Below are 12843 nucleotides of genomic sequence, written 5' to 3'. Positions count from 1 at the left end.
CGCACCACTTGGCACGCTAGAGGGCGCTGCTGTTTATGGAAATATAGATATAAATGCAGTGGTTGCGAGAGAGGCTTGTGTTTCGGCTTGTCCTCCACATCTATGGTTAGTTGATTAGAGTTTGATGTGTTGTGTAAGTGGTTTATTTTAATTTTAATGTTAATGTTTTACGCATTTTATTAAAGGAGTTTAATTATATTTTGAGTGTAATGAGTTAGTTTCTTATCATATTTTGGTGCATCGGTCGCGAAGGATTTAGTGATTTGTTTATTGGTGTTTAAAATGAGTGTAGACGAGTCAGTTGAGAGAAATAGAAAAAATAGAGGTGTAGTGAGAGCGGCAGTTACGAATGTTATTAAAAGTGTGGAAGTGGAATTTGCGAGGGAAGTACCGGACATTGAAGTCTTGCGGGATAAACTGGAAATTTTGATCAAAAGAGAGGCGGAGCTACAGACGTTGGATGAAAGACTTAATGGGCAAATTAAATTGATAGAATTGGAAAAGGAGGTACAACAGGAATTGGAATATAGTGATTCGATTATTAGATGCAAGGGTAAAATCCAGAGATTTATTGAAAAAATTAAGTGTAGTAGTGGGAATGCGGCGGTACTTGCTCGACACGTTAATAGTACAAAGTTGCCTAAAATTGCTTTAGATATGTTTGATGGTAATATTAAAAAATTTCAGGAATTTTGGCCATCGTTTGAGGCGGCTGTGCATGATAATGCTTCTTTATCGAAGGTTGAAAAATTTAATTATTTAAGATCATTATTGATGGGCGGTGCGGCTAGGGCAATTTCTGGATTAACTTTAACTAATGAAAATTATGATAAAGCCGTTGAGATCCTAAAAGATAGGTTTGGGCAGAGACAAGCCGTGATCTCAGCTTATATGAACACGCTTTTATCATTACAGCCTATTAGGAGGATAAATAACACCGCGGGGTTGCGTAATCTCTACGATGAAATTAACAACAGCATAAGAAGTTTAGAGTCGTTGGGAATTGATATAGATTCTTACGGTAACTTATTGTATCCGATTCTAGATAGATGCATACCTGTTGAATTGATGTTGTTGTTTAATAGAAGTCAGGTTGAAAGGAAGGTGAGGGAGCCAGTGGTATCCGATTTGTTAGATTTTTTGAAGGGAGAGATAGAGGCACGCGAAAGATCTTTTTCGGAACGTACAGAGTTGTTGAATCCTGTTACCAAAAGTAATTTATCTCCTTTTAAGAAAACCCAATCTTCATCCTTTAGTAGAGGTGTGTCTTCTGCGGCAACGTTAGGCGTATCAATAAATAAATTTTGCGATTTTTGTCCGAAGGAAACTCATAGAAATGAAGATTGTAAATTAAGCGTGCAAGATAAATATAAGTCACTTTATGATCAATACAAGTGTAGGAGATGTTTCCGTAAAGGTCATAAAAAGAAGTTTTGTTATGTAAAGGGTATAAAATGTAAAACCTGTGGATCACAATCCCACTTGGAGTACTTGTGTGAAAGAGGTCAGAGACCAAGTAAAGGCGGTAGTGTTGAAGGATCTTCCAATGAGTCCAAAGACGTAGGTGTTAATTCATTGTTTCGAGAGTCAATGATCAATACTGAAAAACGGCATAATATATATTACCAAACAGCTAGAGCCGATGTAGTGGGTTCAAATAAAATCGCTCGAGGGATTAGAATTTTAATTGACAGCGGTTCCGAAGCTAGCTTTCTTTTAGAAAGTATTGCAGAGGAAATTGGATTACCTACTGTGTCAGTTGAGAAACTTAAAATTCACACTTTTGGGTCTCAATCACCCCACTTGAGAGAATTAAAGCGGAAGAAAGCTTTATTGAAAAGCCCTATTAGTGATTCTCATTTAGAATGCAATATTCTGGTGATAGACAAAATTGTTGGCCCAGATTTAATTCGAAGCCCTTCGGAAGGTATTGTATCGGTTTTGAGACAAGAGGGATTTGTTTTGTCTGACCAGGGTGGTGAGGAGACAGAGATAGGCCTTTTGATTGGAAATGACTTAATAAATAAGGTTTTAACGGGGAAAACTCGCAGACTTTCAGAATTTTTGATGTTATACGAGACCATATTTGGCTGGGTAATTAATGGAAGCTCTGGAGGAGACGACGTTTTAAATTGCACTTTAAGTATGTATACTAGAGTTGAGTGCTGTGAGGAGGAAAAGTTATCAGATTTGTTGTATAATTGGTTTCAATTAGAAAGTCTAGGAATTAGCGATTCGCCTTCAGGGAGGAGTGAAAGCGACGAAAAAATAATTCAGAGGTTTGAGGAAAACTTGCGTTTTGAGAATGGCCGTTACGTTACGGGTCTCCTGTGGAAGCGCGATCCAGTGGATTTGAAGGACAATTTTCATTTGGCTAAACGGCAGTTTGATAGATTGCAAAGAGAATTGGACAGTGATGGCTTTATTCGTAACCAGTTCGAGGAAATAATTAAGTTCCAGAGGGAAAATAATATAGTCGAGGATTGTGCCGAAGGTGACGCGGGATACTTCATGCCTTATCGGAGCGTGGTCAGGAAAGATAAAAGCACTACACAGGTTCGATTGGTATTTAATTGTTCAAGTTCCAAGAGAGGCGATTTATCATTAAATGATTATTTGGAACAAGGCTCTAATTTGAATCCCAGTCTATTGGATGTCCTTTTGAAATTTAGAATATTTGAAATAGTTTTTTGTGGAGATATAGAAAAGGCTTTTTTGATGATTGGAGTGGCTGAACAAGATCGTCGTTATTTAAGCTTTTTGTGGCATACGAATGATAAAGACCGAGAATATGTGGTGTTGCAAATGAGTCGCGTTTTATTTGGAAGTAGATGCTCACCATTTTTGTTGCGAGCCACAATCAGATATCATGTCAGAAAATATCTCGAAAGATACCCGGATTGTGTCGACATGTTGGACAACGCATTATATGCTGATGACTTGTGTTACGGCGCTGAGACGGTTCAAAAAGCTTTCAGTTTGTCTTCAGGTGCAGTTACTATCTTGAAAGATGCAGGGTTTAACTTGAGAAAGCTATGCACGAATTCTAAGGAGTTGCGGACATTGTGGATTCAAAATGGATTAAGTGATGGTGTTGGGTCTGAGAAAGATTCTAAGTTGAAGGTTTTGGGTTTAGTGTGGGATTTAAAGGAGGATTGTTTGGGGGTTGATGTTGTGCCTTTGTTGAATAGCTTGGAGTCGGTAAGGAATACAAAGCGGTCTGTGTTGAGTGTTGTTGCTAGGGTGTTCGATCCTTTGGGTTTTATTAGTCCGTTTGTTGTGCGTGTTAAGAAACTTGTGCAGGAAATTTGGGAAAGAGGTATTGATTGGGACTCAGAGTTGCCAGATGATTTGAGAAATAAGTGGGAGAGGTGGTGTTGTGAAGTAGGTTGTTTGTCTGACGTGCGAATAGATAGATGTTGCTTTTCTAACTGGGATAGGGATGCTGGTAGAATGGAGATGCACATATTTTGTGACGCGTCGCAGGTTGCATATGGAGCAGTTGCTTATTTTCGGTGGGAAACTTCATCGGGTGAGGTTGGAGCGTACTTTGTCATGGCGAAAAGTAGATTGGCACCGTTGAAAAAATTGAGTTTACCTAGATTAGAGTTGATGGGAGCGTTGGTTGGTGCTAGATTGTGTAAACATTTATCGGTGGTTTTTAAGAATTGGGTGAAAAGAGTTGTTATGTGGACGGATTCTGAGATTTGTTTGCATTGGATTAAGAGTTCAGCGTCGGAATGGATACAATTTGTGGCAAATAGAGTCGTTGAAATTCAGAATTGTGTAGTTCCTGATAGGTGGTTCCACTGCCCAGGTGTGGAGAACCCAGCTGATCGGTTGACCAGAGGAGTGTCGGCGGGATCACTAAAAAACGATGATATGTGGTGGAGTGGACCTCCATGGTTGAAAGCACCGCAGAGCGACTGGCCTCAACAGAAACTCAGAGTTCAAGACGAGAGTATACCTGAGAAAAAGATCGTTGTACACACTACGATTGTTAAGGATGATCCATTGATTGACATTTCCAGATTTAGTAGTCTTAACAAGCTGCTGAGAGTTACTGCCTATGTGTTGCGGTTTCTTGGGAAACTTAAAGGAAGAAGCAGTCAGAGAGGTCCGTTAGTGGCGGCGGAGATCAGCGAAGCAGAAGAATTTTGGGTGAAGCAAGTTCAACGTGAACACTTTGCTCCTGAAATAACTCGTCTCAACCGAGGTCAACAGATTCTCGCTAGTTCACGAATATGGAGTCTTGCTCCCTATCTGCAGGACGGTCTTCTTCGTGTAAAAGGACGTTTAGAACAAAGCGAGTTGACGCAGGAAGAAAAGCACCCAATACTTCTGCCCAAGTCCAAATATACCGATTTCTTGATACTACATGAACACAATCGAGGGTTCCATTTGGGTGTGATAGCTACTTTATCCAGAGTAAGGGAAAGATTCTGGATACCAAGACAATCGAGTGACAATCAGTGAAAAGTGTTTTAAAGAGTTGTCTTGTGTGCCGCAAATACAATGCAAAACCTGCAAGACAACAGACGGGACAATTGCCCAAAGACAGGATAGTTGCTTGCCCTCCGTTCACTACTGTAGGTACAGATTTTACAGGATCTATAACTGTGAAGACTACCTCAGGTGCTCTACAGAAGGTGTATATTGTGCTTTTCACATGTGCTGTGACTCGAGCAGTTCCCCTTGAAGTGGTTTCTAATATGAGCGTTAGAAGTTTCATTCTATCGTTGCGCCGGTTTATGGCTCGAAGAGGTGGTGTAAAGATATTTTATTCTGATAACGCTAAGACTTTTCGAAGCTCATGTGAAATCCTTAAGCAGTTCAAAAACATAATAAGACAGCCCGAGCTGAAGAGTTTTATTGCTTCTGAAGGTATATCCTGGAAGTTTATTCCGGAGCATTCTCCATGGTGGGGAGGCTTCTGGGAGCGATTGATGCGAAGTATTAAAGAACCCCTGAGAAAGACACTTGGAAGAGCATTGTTGACTTTGGAGGAATTGTCAACTGTCCTCACAGAGATGGAATGCGTGATCAACAATCGACCGATTACGTACGAAAGTGATGAGTTGGATGAACCAAGAGCTCTTGCGCCTTCACATTTCTTGCTTCCTGGACAGCGAGAACCTGGACTTGTACCAGAATATTTTTTGGACTTGTTTGAATCTGCATCGGATCGTATGACCTTGAGCAGACGTAAACTTTTCCAGACTAGACTTTTGAAGGAACTTTGGCTTAAATGGAAGGAACAGTATTTGTTAATGCTAAAGAGTGCGCATAATCTTGCGAATCCATCGTCTTACCAAAATCTAAAAATTGGAGATATCGTCTTGGTTGAAGGTGCATCTAAATCAAAATTGCTCTGGGAGATGGGAGTGATACAAGAGCTAATCATGGGAAGAGATGGACTTGTGCGAGCATGCATAGTGAAAACGTCAAAGGGTAAATTGAGAAGATCAGTCCAGTTGTTGTACCCTTTAGAAATGTAGTATTTAAATTTCAGTTGATTTGTTTGTTGTGAATTGTGCTCTATTATTATTGCATATATTTGTGTAGTTGGTTTTATGTATTGTTTACTTATATTTCGATTGTGTAAAAAATTTAATTGAATGTTGTTAATATTTATGTGAAATTTAATTCTGAATGTATCTTATAGAGGAAAGTGTACACTGTCATGTACAGGTGGGGAGGATGTTGAGAAATGAGCCACTAGAGCGCACCACTTGGCACGCTAGAGGGCGCTGCTGTTTATGGAAATATAGATATAAATGCAGTGGTTGCGAGAGAGGCTTGTGTTTCGGCTTGTCCTCCACATCTATGGTTAGTTGATTAGAGTTTGATGTGTTGTGTAAGTGGTTTATTTTAATGTTAATGTTTTACGCATTTTATTAAAGGAGTTTAATTATATTTTGAGTGTAATGAGTTAGTTTCTTATCAACATGTATACATATTTAAATTTTTTTTCTCCATTTGATTAAATAACTGACGAAAGAATAAAGAACTATATTTAGATATTTATTTCGGATGTGTCATACTTAAAGGATTTTTTCAGGTAATGGTGCTAAATGAAATTTGAGTACACTTTTTTCCTTAAATCCTTCTTTTGATGAATTAAAAGCTTTTGGCAAAATATTTTACAAAGAAACTAACTAAGATTTGAGGGGTGTTTGTTTGTAACGTATTATGCTTAATAAAGAACTTTTATTTAATTTGACATTTTCATTCCCATGCAGCATGAATACAGTTTTAATGTTCTTTAGAAAGCAAAAAAAAAAAAATCATTTTAGCTCATTATTCATTTTTGTAAAACCCATTTTAAATTTCATTTGATTGCCTGAAATGTTCCTTAAATCCAGCAGAGGTAAAGAACCTTTAAGAACGGTAATTTTGTTTGAACATCTGCCCCTTGAAAAATTAAAGCATCAGCCATATAGTTTGTCTAAATTGCATTGAGTAAAATGGCATATAAGTTAACTTAAAACTAATTTTATCATGCAATAAAATAAAATTAGTATTCATAACAGAAAGGCGTGTAGATTGAGTTCGTTCATGGAAAATATGTAAAATAGAGTTCAAATATGTTTCTAAGCTCTCATGATAAATATTTAACGGGTATTTGAATATAATTTTTAATAATATAATATTCAAATAATTTTCTCGTGAAGAAAATTGAAACATGCCATTGAGATGATTTATGACAATTTGCCACAAGTGTAACAGGGATACAAAAATTTAAGCAAAGCGAATAAAGACTTTGGAACATTCTTGCGTTAAGGTAGACTAAGGTATGATTAAAGTCATTAAAGCAGACTTGAGTTGAAGAGACTTCAAAGTAGCCAACAGCTTCATAGCAAGAATATGAAAACGGCTTAATTCATTGGTAATATATGTAGACAGTCAGTTGAAAGAGAGAAACATACTTTTAAGGATAATTGTTATGACAATGACCATCAAAAGAAGTGTACAATTGGTATAAACCAGATTGAAAGGGGATAAAGAAATCATTCCCATGCAGCATGAATACAGTTTTAATGTTCTTTAGAAAGCAAAAAAAAAAAAAAAATCATTTTAGTTCATTATTCATTTTTGTAAAACCCATTCTAAATTTCATTTGATTGCCAGAAATGTTCCTTAAATCCAGCAAAGGTAAAGAACCTTTAAGAACGGTAATTTTGTAGACAGTCAGTTGAAAGAGAGAAACATACTTTTAAGGACAATTGTTATGACAATGACCATCAAAAGAAGTGTACAATTGGTATAAATCAGATTGAAAGGGGATAAAGAAATCATTCCCATGCAGCATGAATACAGTTTTAATGTTCTTTAGAAAGCAAAAAAAAAAAAAAATCATTTTAGTTCATTATTCATTTTTGTAAAACCCATTCTAAATTTCATTTGATTGCCAGAAATGTTCCTTAAATCCAGCAAAGGTAAAGAACCTTTAAGAACGGTAATTTTGTAGACAGTCAGTTGAAAGAGAGAAACATACTTTTAAGGACAATTGTTATGACAATGACCATCAAAAGAAGTGTACAATTGGTATAAATCAGATTGAAAGGGGATAAAGAAATCATTCCCATGCAGCATGAATACAGTTTTAATGTTCTTTAGAAAGCAAAAAAAAAATCATTTTAGTTCATTATTCATTTTTGTAAAACCCATTTTAAATTTCATTTGATTGCCAGAAATGTTCCTTAAATCCAGCAAAGGTAAAGAACCTTTAAGAACGGTAATTTTGTAGACAGTCAGTTGAAAGAGAGAAACATACATTTAAGGACAATTGTTATGACAATGACCATCAAAAGAAGTGTACAATTGGTATAAATCAGATTGAAAGGGGATAAAGAAATCATTCCCATGCAGCATGAATACAGTTTCAATGTTCTTTAGAAAGCAAAAAAAAAAAAAAAATCATTTTAGTTCATTATTCATTTTTGTAAAACCCATTCTAAATTTCATTTGATTGCCAGAAATGTTCCTTAAATCCAGCAAAGGTAAAGAACCTTTAAGAACGGTAATTTTGTAGACAGTCAGTTGAAAGAGAGAAACATACTTTTAAGGACAATTGTTATGACAATGACCATCAAAAGAAGTGTACAATTGGTATAAATCAGATTGAAAGGGGATAAAGAAATCATTCCCATGCAGCATGAATACAGTTTTAATGTTCTTTAGAAAGCAAAAAAAAAAAAAAAATCATTTTAGTTCATTATTCATTTTTGTAAAACCCATTCTAAATTTCATTTGATTGCCAGAAATGTTCCTTAAATCCAGCAAAGGTAAAGAACCTTTAAGAACGGTAATTTTGTAGACAGTCAGTTGAAAGAGAGAAACATACTTTTAAGGACAATTGTTATGACAATGACCATCAAAAGAAGTGTACAATTGGTATAAATCAGATTGAAAGGGGATAAAGAAATCATTCCCATGCAGCATGAATACAGTTTTAATGTTCTTTAGAAAGCAAAAAAAAAATCATTTTAGTTCATTATTCATTTTTGTAAAACCCATTTTAAATTTCATTTGATTGCCAGAAATGTTCCTTAAATCCAGCAAAGGTAAAGAACCTTTAAGAACGGTAATTTTGTTTGAACATCTGCCCCTTGAAAAATTAAAGCATCAGCCATATAGTTTGTCTAAATTGCATTGAGTAAAATGGCTTATAAGTTAACTTAAAACTAATTTTATCATGCAATAAAATAAAATTAGTATTCATAACAGAAAGGCGTGTAGATTGAGTTCGTTCATGGAAAATATGTAAAATAGAGTTCAAATATGTTTCTAAGCTCTCATGATAAATATTTAACGGGTATTTGAATATAATTTTTAATAATATAATATTCAAATAATTTTCTCGTGAAGAAAATTGAAACATGCCATTGAGATGATTTATGACAATTTGCCACAAGTGTAACAGGGATACAAAAATTTAAGCAAAGCGAATAAAGACTTTGGAACATTCTTGCGTTAAGGTAGACTAAGGTATGATTAAAGTCATTAAAGCAGACTTGAGTTGAAGAGACTTCAAAGTAGCCAACAGCTTCAGAGCAAGAATATGAAAACGGCTTAATTCATTGGTAATATATGTAGACAGTCAGTTGAAAGAGAGAAACATACTTTTAAGGACAATTGTTATGACAATGACCATCAAAAGAAGTGTACAATTGGTATAAATCAGATTGAAAGGGGATAAAGAAATCATTCCCATGCAGCATGAATACAGTTTTAATGTTCTTTAGAAAGCAAAAAAAAAAAAAAATCATTTTAGTTCATTATTCATTTTTGTAAAACCCATTCTAAATTTCATTTGATTGCCAGAAATGTTCCTTAAATCCAGCAAAGGTAAAGAACCTTTAAGAACGGTAATTTTGTAGACAGTCAGTTGAAAGAGAGAAACATACTTTTAAGGACAATTGTTATGACAATGACCATCAAAAGAAGTGTACAATTGGTATAAATCAGATTGAAAGGGGATAAAGAAATCATTCCCATGCAGCATGAATACAGTTTTAATGTTCTTTAGAAAGCAAAAAAAAAAAAAAATCATTTTAGTTCATTATTCATTTTTGTAAAACCCATTCTAAATTTCATTTGATTGCCAGAAATGTTCCTTAAATCCAGCAAAGGTAAAGAACCTTTAAGAACGGTAATTTTGTAGACAGTCAGTTGAAAGAGAGAAACATACTTTTAAGGACAATTGTTATGACAATGACCATCAAAAGAAGTGTACAATTGGTATAAATCAGATTGAAAGGGGATAAAGAAATCATTCCCATGCAGCATGAATACAGTTTTAATGTTCTTTAGAAAGCAAAAAAAAAATCATTTTAGTTCATTATTCATTTTTGTAAAACCCATTTTAAATTTCATTTGATTGCCAGAAATGTTCCTTAAATCCAGCAAAGGTAAAGAACCTTTAAGAACGGTAATTTTGTTTGAACATCTGCCCCTTGAAAAATTAAAGCATCAGCCATATAGTTTGTCTAAATTGCATTGAGTAAAATGGCTTATAAGTTAACTTAAAACTAATTTTATCATGCAATAAAATAAAATTAGTATTCATAACAGAAAGGCGTGTAGATTGAGTTCGTTCATGGAAAATATGTAAAATAGAGTTCAAATATGTTTCTAAGCTCTCATGATAAATATTTAACGGGTATTTGAATATAATTTTTAATAATATAATATTCAAATAATTTTCTCGTGAAGAAAATTGAAACATGCCATTGAGATGATTTATGACAATTTGCCACAAGTGTAACAGGGATACAAAAATTTAAGCAAAGCGAATAAAGACTTTGGAACATTCTTGCGTTAAGGTAGACTAAGGTATGATTAAAGTCATTAAAGCAGACTTGAGTTGAAGAGACTTCAAAGTAGCCAACAGCTTCAGAGCAAGAATATGAAAACGGCTTAATTCATTGGTAATATATGTAGACAGTCAGTTGAAAGAGAGAAACATACTTTTAAGGACAATTGTTATGACAATGACCATCAAAAGAAGTGTACAATTGGTATAAATCAGATTGAAAGGGGATAAAGAAATCATTCCCATGCAGCATGAATACAGTTTTAATGTTCTTTAGAAAGCAAAAAAAAAAAAAAATCATTTTAGTTCATTATTCATTTTTGTAAAACCCATTCTAAATTTCATTTGATTGCCAGAAATGTTCCTTAAATCCAGCAAAGGTAAAGAACCTTTAAGAACGGTAATTTTGTAGACAGTCAGTTGAAAGAGAGAAACATACTTTTAAGGACAATTGTTATGACAATGACCATCAAAAGAAGTGTACAATTGCTATAAATCAGATTGAAAGGGGATAAAGAAATCATTCCCATGCAGCATGAATACAGTTTTAATGTTCTTTAGAAAGCAAAAAAAAAAAAAAAAATCATTTTAGTTCATTATTCATTTTTGTAAAACCCATTCTAAATTTCATTTGATTGCCAGAAATGTTCCTTAAATCCAGCAAAGGTAAAGAACCTTTAAGAACGGTAATTTTGTAGACAGTCAGTTGAAAGAGAGAAACATACTTTTAAGGACAATTGTTATGACAATGACCATCAAAAGAAGTGTACAATTGGTATAAATCAGATTGAAAGGGGATAAAGAAATCATTCCCATGCAGCATGAATACAGTTTTAATGTTCTTTAGAAAGCAAAAAAAAAATCATTTTAGTTCATTATTCATTTTTGTAAAACCCATTCTAAATTTCATTTGATTGCCAGAAATGTTCCTTAAATCCAGCAAAGGTAAAGAACCTTTAAGAACGGTAATTTTGTAGACAGTCAGTTGAAAGAGAGAAACATACTTTTAAGGACAATTGTTATGACAATGACCATCAAAAGAAGTGTACAATTGGTATAAATCAGATTGAAAGGGGATAAAGAAATCATTCCCATGCAGCATGAATACAGTTTTAATGTTCTTTAGAAAGCAAAAAAAAAAAATCATTTTAGTTCATTATTCATTTTAAAACCCATTTTAAATTTCATTTGATTGCCAGAAATGTTCCTTAAATCCAGCAGAGGTAAAGAACCTTTAAGAACGGTAATTTTGTTTGAACATCTGCCCCTTGAAAAATTAAAGCATCAGCCATATAGTTTGTCTAAATTGCATTGAGTAAAATGGCATATAAGTTAACTTAAAACTAATTTTATCATGCAATAAAATAAAATTAGTATTCATAACAGAAAGGCGTGTAGATTGAGTTCGTTCATGGAAAATATGTAAAATAGAGTTCAAATATGTTTCTAAGTTCTCATGATAAATATTTAACGGGTATTTGAATATAATTTTTAATAATATAATATTCAAATAATTTTCTCGTGAAGAAAATTGAAACATGCCATTGAGATGATTTATGACAATTTGCCACAAGTGTAACAGGGATACAAAAATTTAAGCAAAGCGAATAAAGACTTTGGAACATTCTTGCGTTAAGGTAGACTAAGGTATGATTAAAGTCATTAAAGCAGACTTGAGTTGAAGAGACTTCAAAGTAGCCAACAGCTTCATAGCAAGAATATGAAAACGGCTTAATTCATTGGTAATATATGTAGACAGTCAGTTGAAAGAGAGAAACATACTTTTAAGGATAATTGTTATGACAATGACCATCAAAAGAAGTGTACAATTGGTATAAATCAGATTGAAAGGGGATAAAGAAATCATTCCCATGCAGCATGAATACAGTTTTAATAATCTTTAGAAAGCAAAAAAAAAAAAAAATCATTTTAGTTCATTATTCATTTTTGTAAAACCCATTTTAAATTTCATTTGATTGCCAGAAATGTTCCTTAAATCCAGCAAAGGTAAAGAACCTTTAAGAACGGTAATTTTGTAGACAGTCAGTTGAAAGAGAGAAACATACTTTTAAGGACAATTGTTATGACAATGACCATCAAAAGAAGTGTACAATTGGTATAAATCAGATTGAAAGGGGATAAAGAAATCATTCCCATGCAGCATGAATACAGTTTTAAAAATCTTTAGAAAGCAAAAAAAAAAAAAATCATTTTAGTTCATTATTCATTTTTGTAAAACCCATTTTAAATTTCATTTGATTGCCAGAAATGTTCCTTAAATCCAGCAAAGGTAAAGAACCTTTAAGAACGGTAATTTTGTAGACAGTCAGTTGAAAGAGAGAAACATACTTTTAAGGACAATTGTTATGACAATGACCATCAAAAGAAGTGTACAATTGGTATAAATCAGATTGAAAGGGGATAAAGAAATCATTCCCATGCAGCATGAATACAGTTTTAATGTTCTTTAGAAAGCAAAAAAAAAAAAAAAAATCATTTTAGTTCATTATTCATTTTTGTAAAAC

At 33.8% G+C, this 12843-nt stretch overlaps 2 protein-coding genes across 2 annotated transcripts; both read left to right on the top strand.

Annotated features, from left to right (window-relative positions):
* The first annotated feature begins 282 nt into the window (after positions 1 to 282).
* Positions 283 to 4476, top strand: LOC129974831 (uncharacterized). Its single transcript, XM_056087600.1, has one exon. It carries the CDS (start codon positions 283 to 285, stop codon positions 4474 to 4476), a length of 4194 nt encoding a protein of 1397 aa, XP_055943575.1.
* Positions 4477 to 4751: 275 nt separating this feature from the next.
* LOC129974821 (uncharacterized) lies at positions 4752 to 5859 on the top strand. Its single transcript, XM_056087588.1, has one exon. The coding sequence runs from the start codon at positions 4752 to 4754 to the stop codon at positions 5496 to 5498; it is 747 nt and encodes a 248-aa protein (XP_055943563.1). The 3' UTR covers positions 5499 to 5859.
* Positions 5860 to 12843: the final 6984 nt, after the last annotated feature.

This window comes from Argiope bruennichi, chromosome 1 (assembly GCF_947563725.1).
Source record: "Argiope bruennichi chromosome 1, qqArgBrue1.1, whole genome shotgun sequence".
NCBI classification, from domain to species: Eukaryota; Metazoa; Arthropoda; class Arachnida; order Araneae; family Araneidae; genus Argiope; species Argiope bruennichi.
Note: the sequence above shows the minus strand (reverse complement) of the source record. Positions and strands in the feature narration are given on the sequence as shown.

What these genes read in the sequence shown, in the direction of transcription:
- LOC129974831 (XM_056087600.1), top strand. Translation starts at nt 283, where the DNA reads ATGAGTGTAGACGAGTCAGTTGAGAGAAATAGAAAAAATAGAGGTGTA.
- LOC129974821 (XM_056087588.1), top strand. Translation starts at nt 4,752, where the DNA reads ATGGCTCGAAGAGGTGGTGTAAAGATATTTTATTCTGATAACGCTAAG.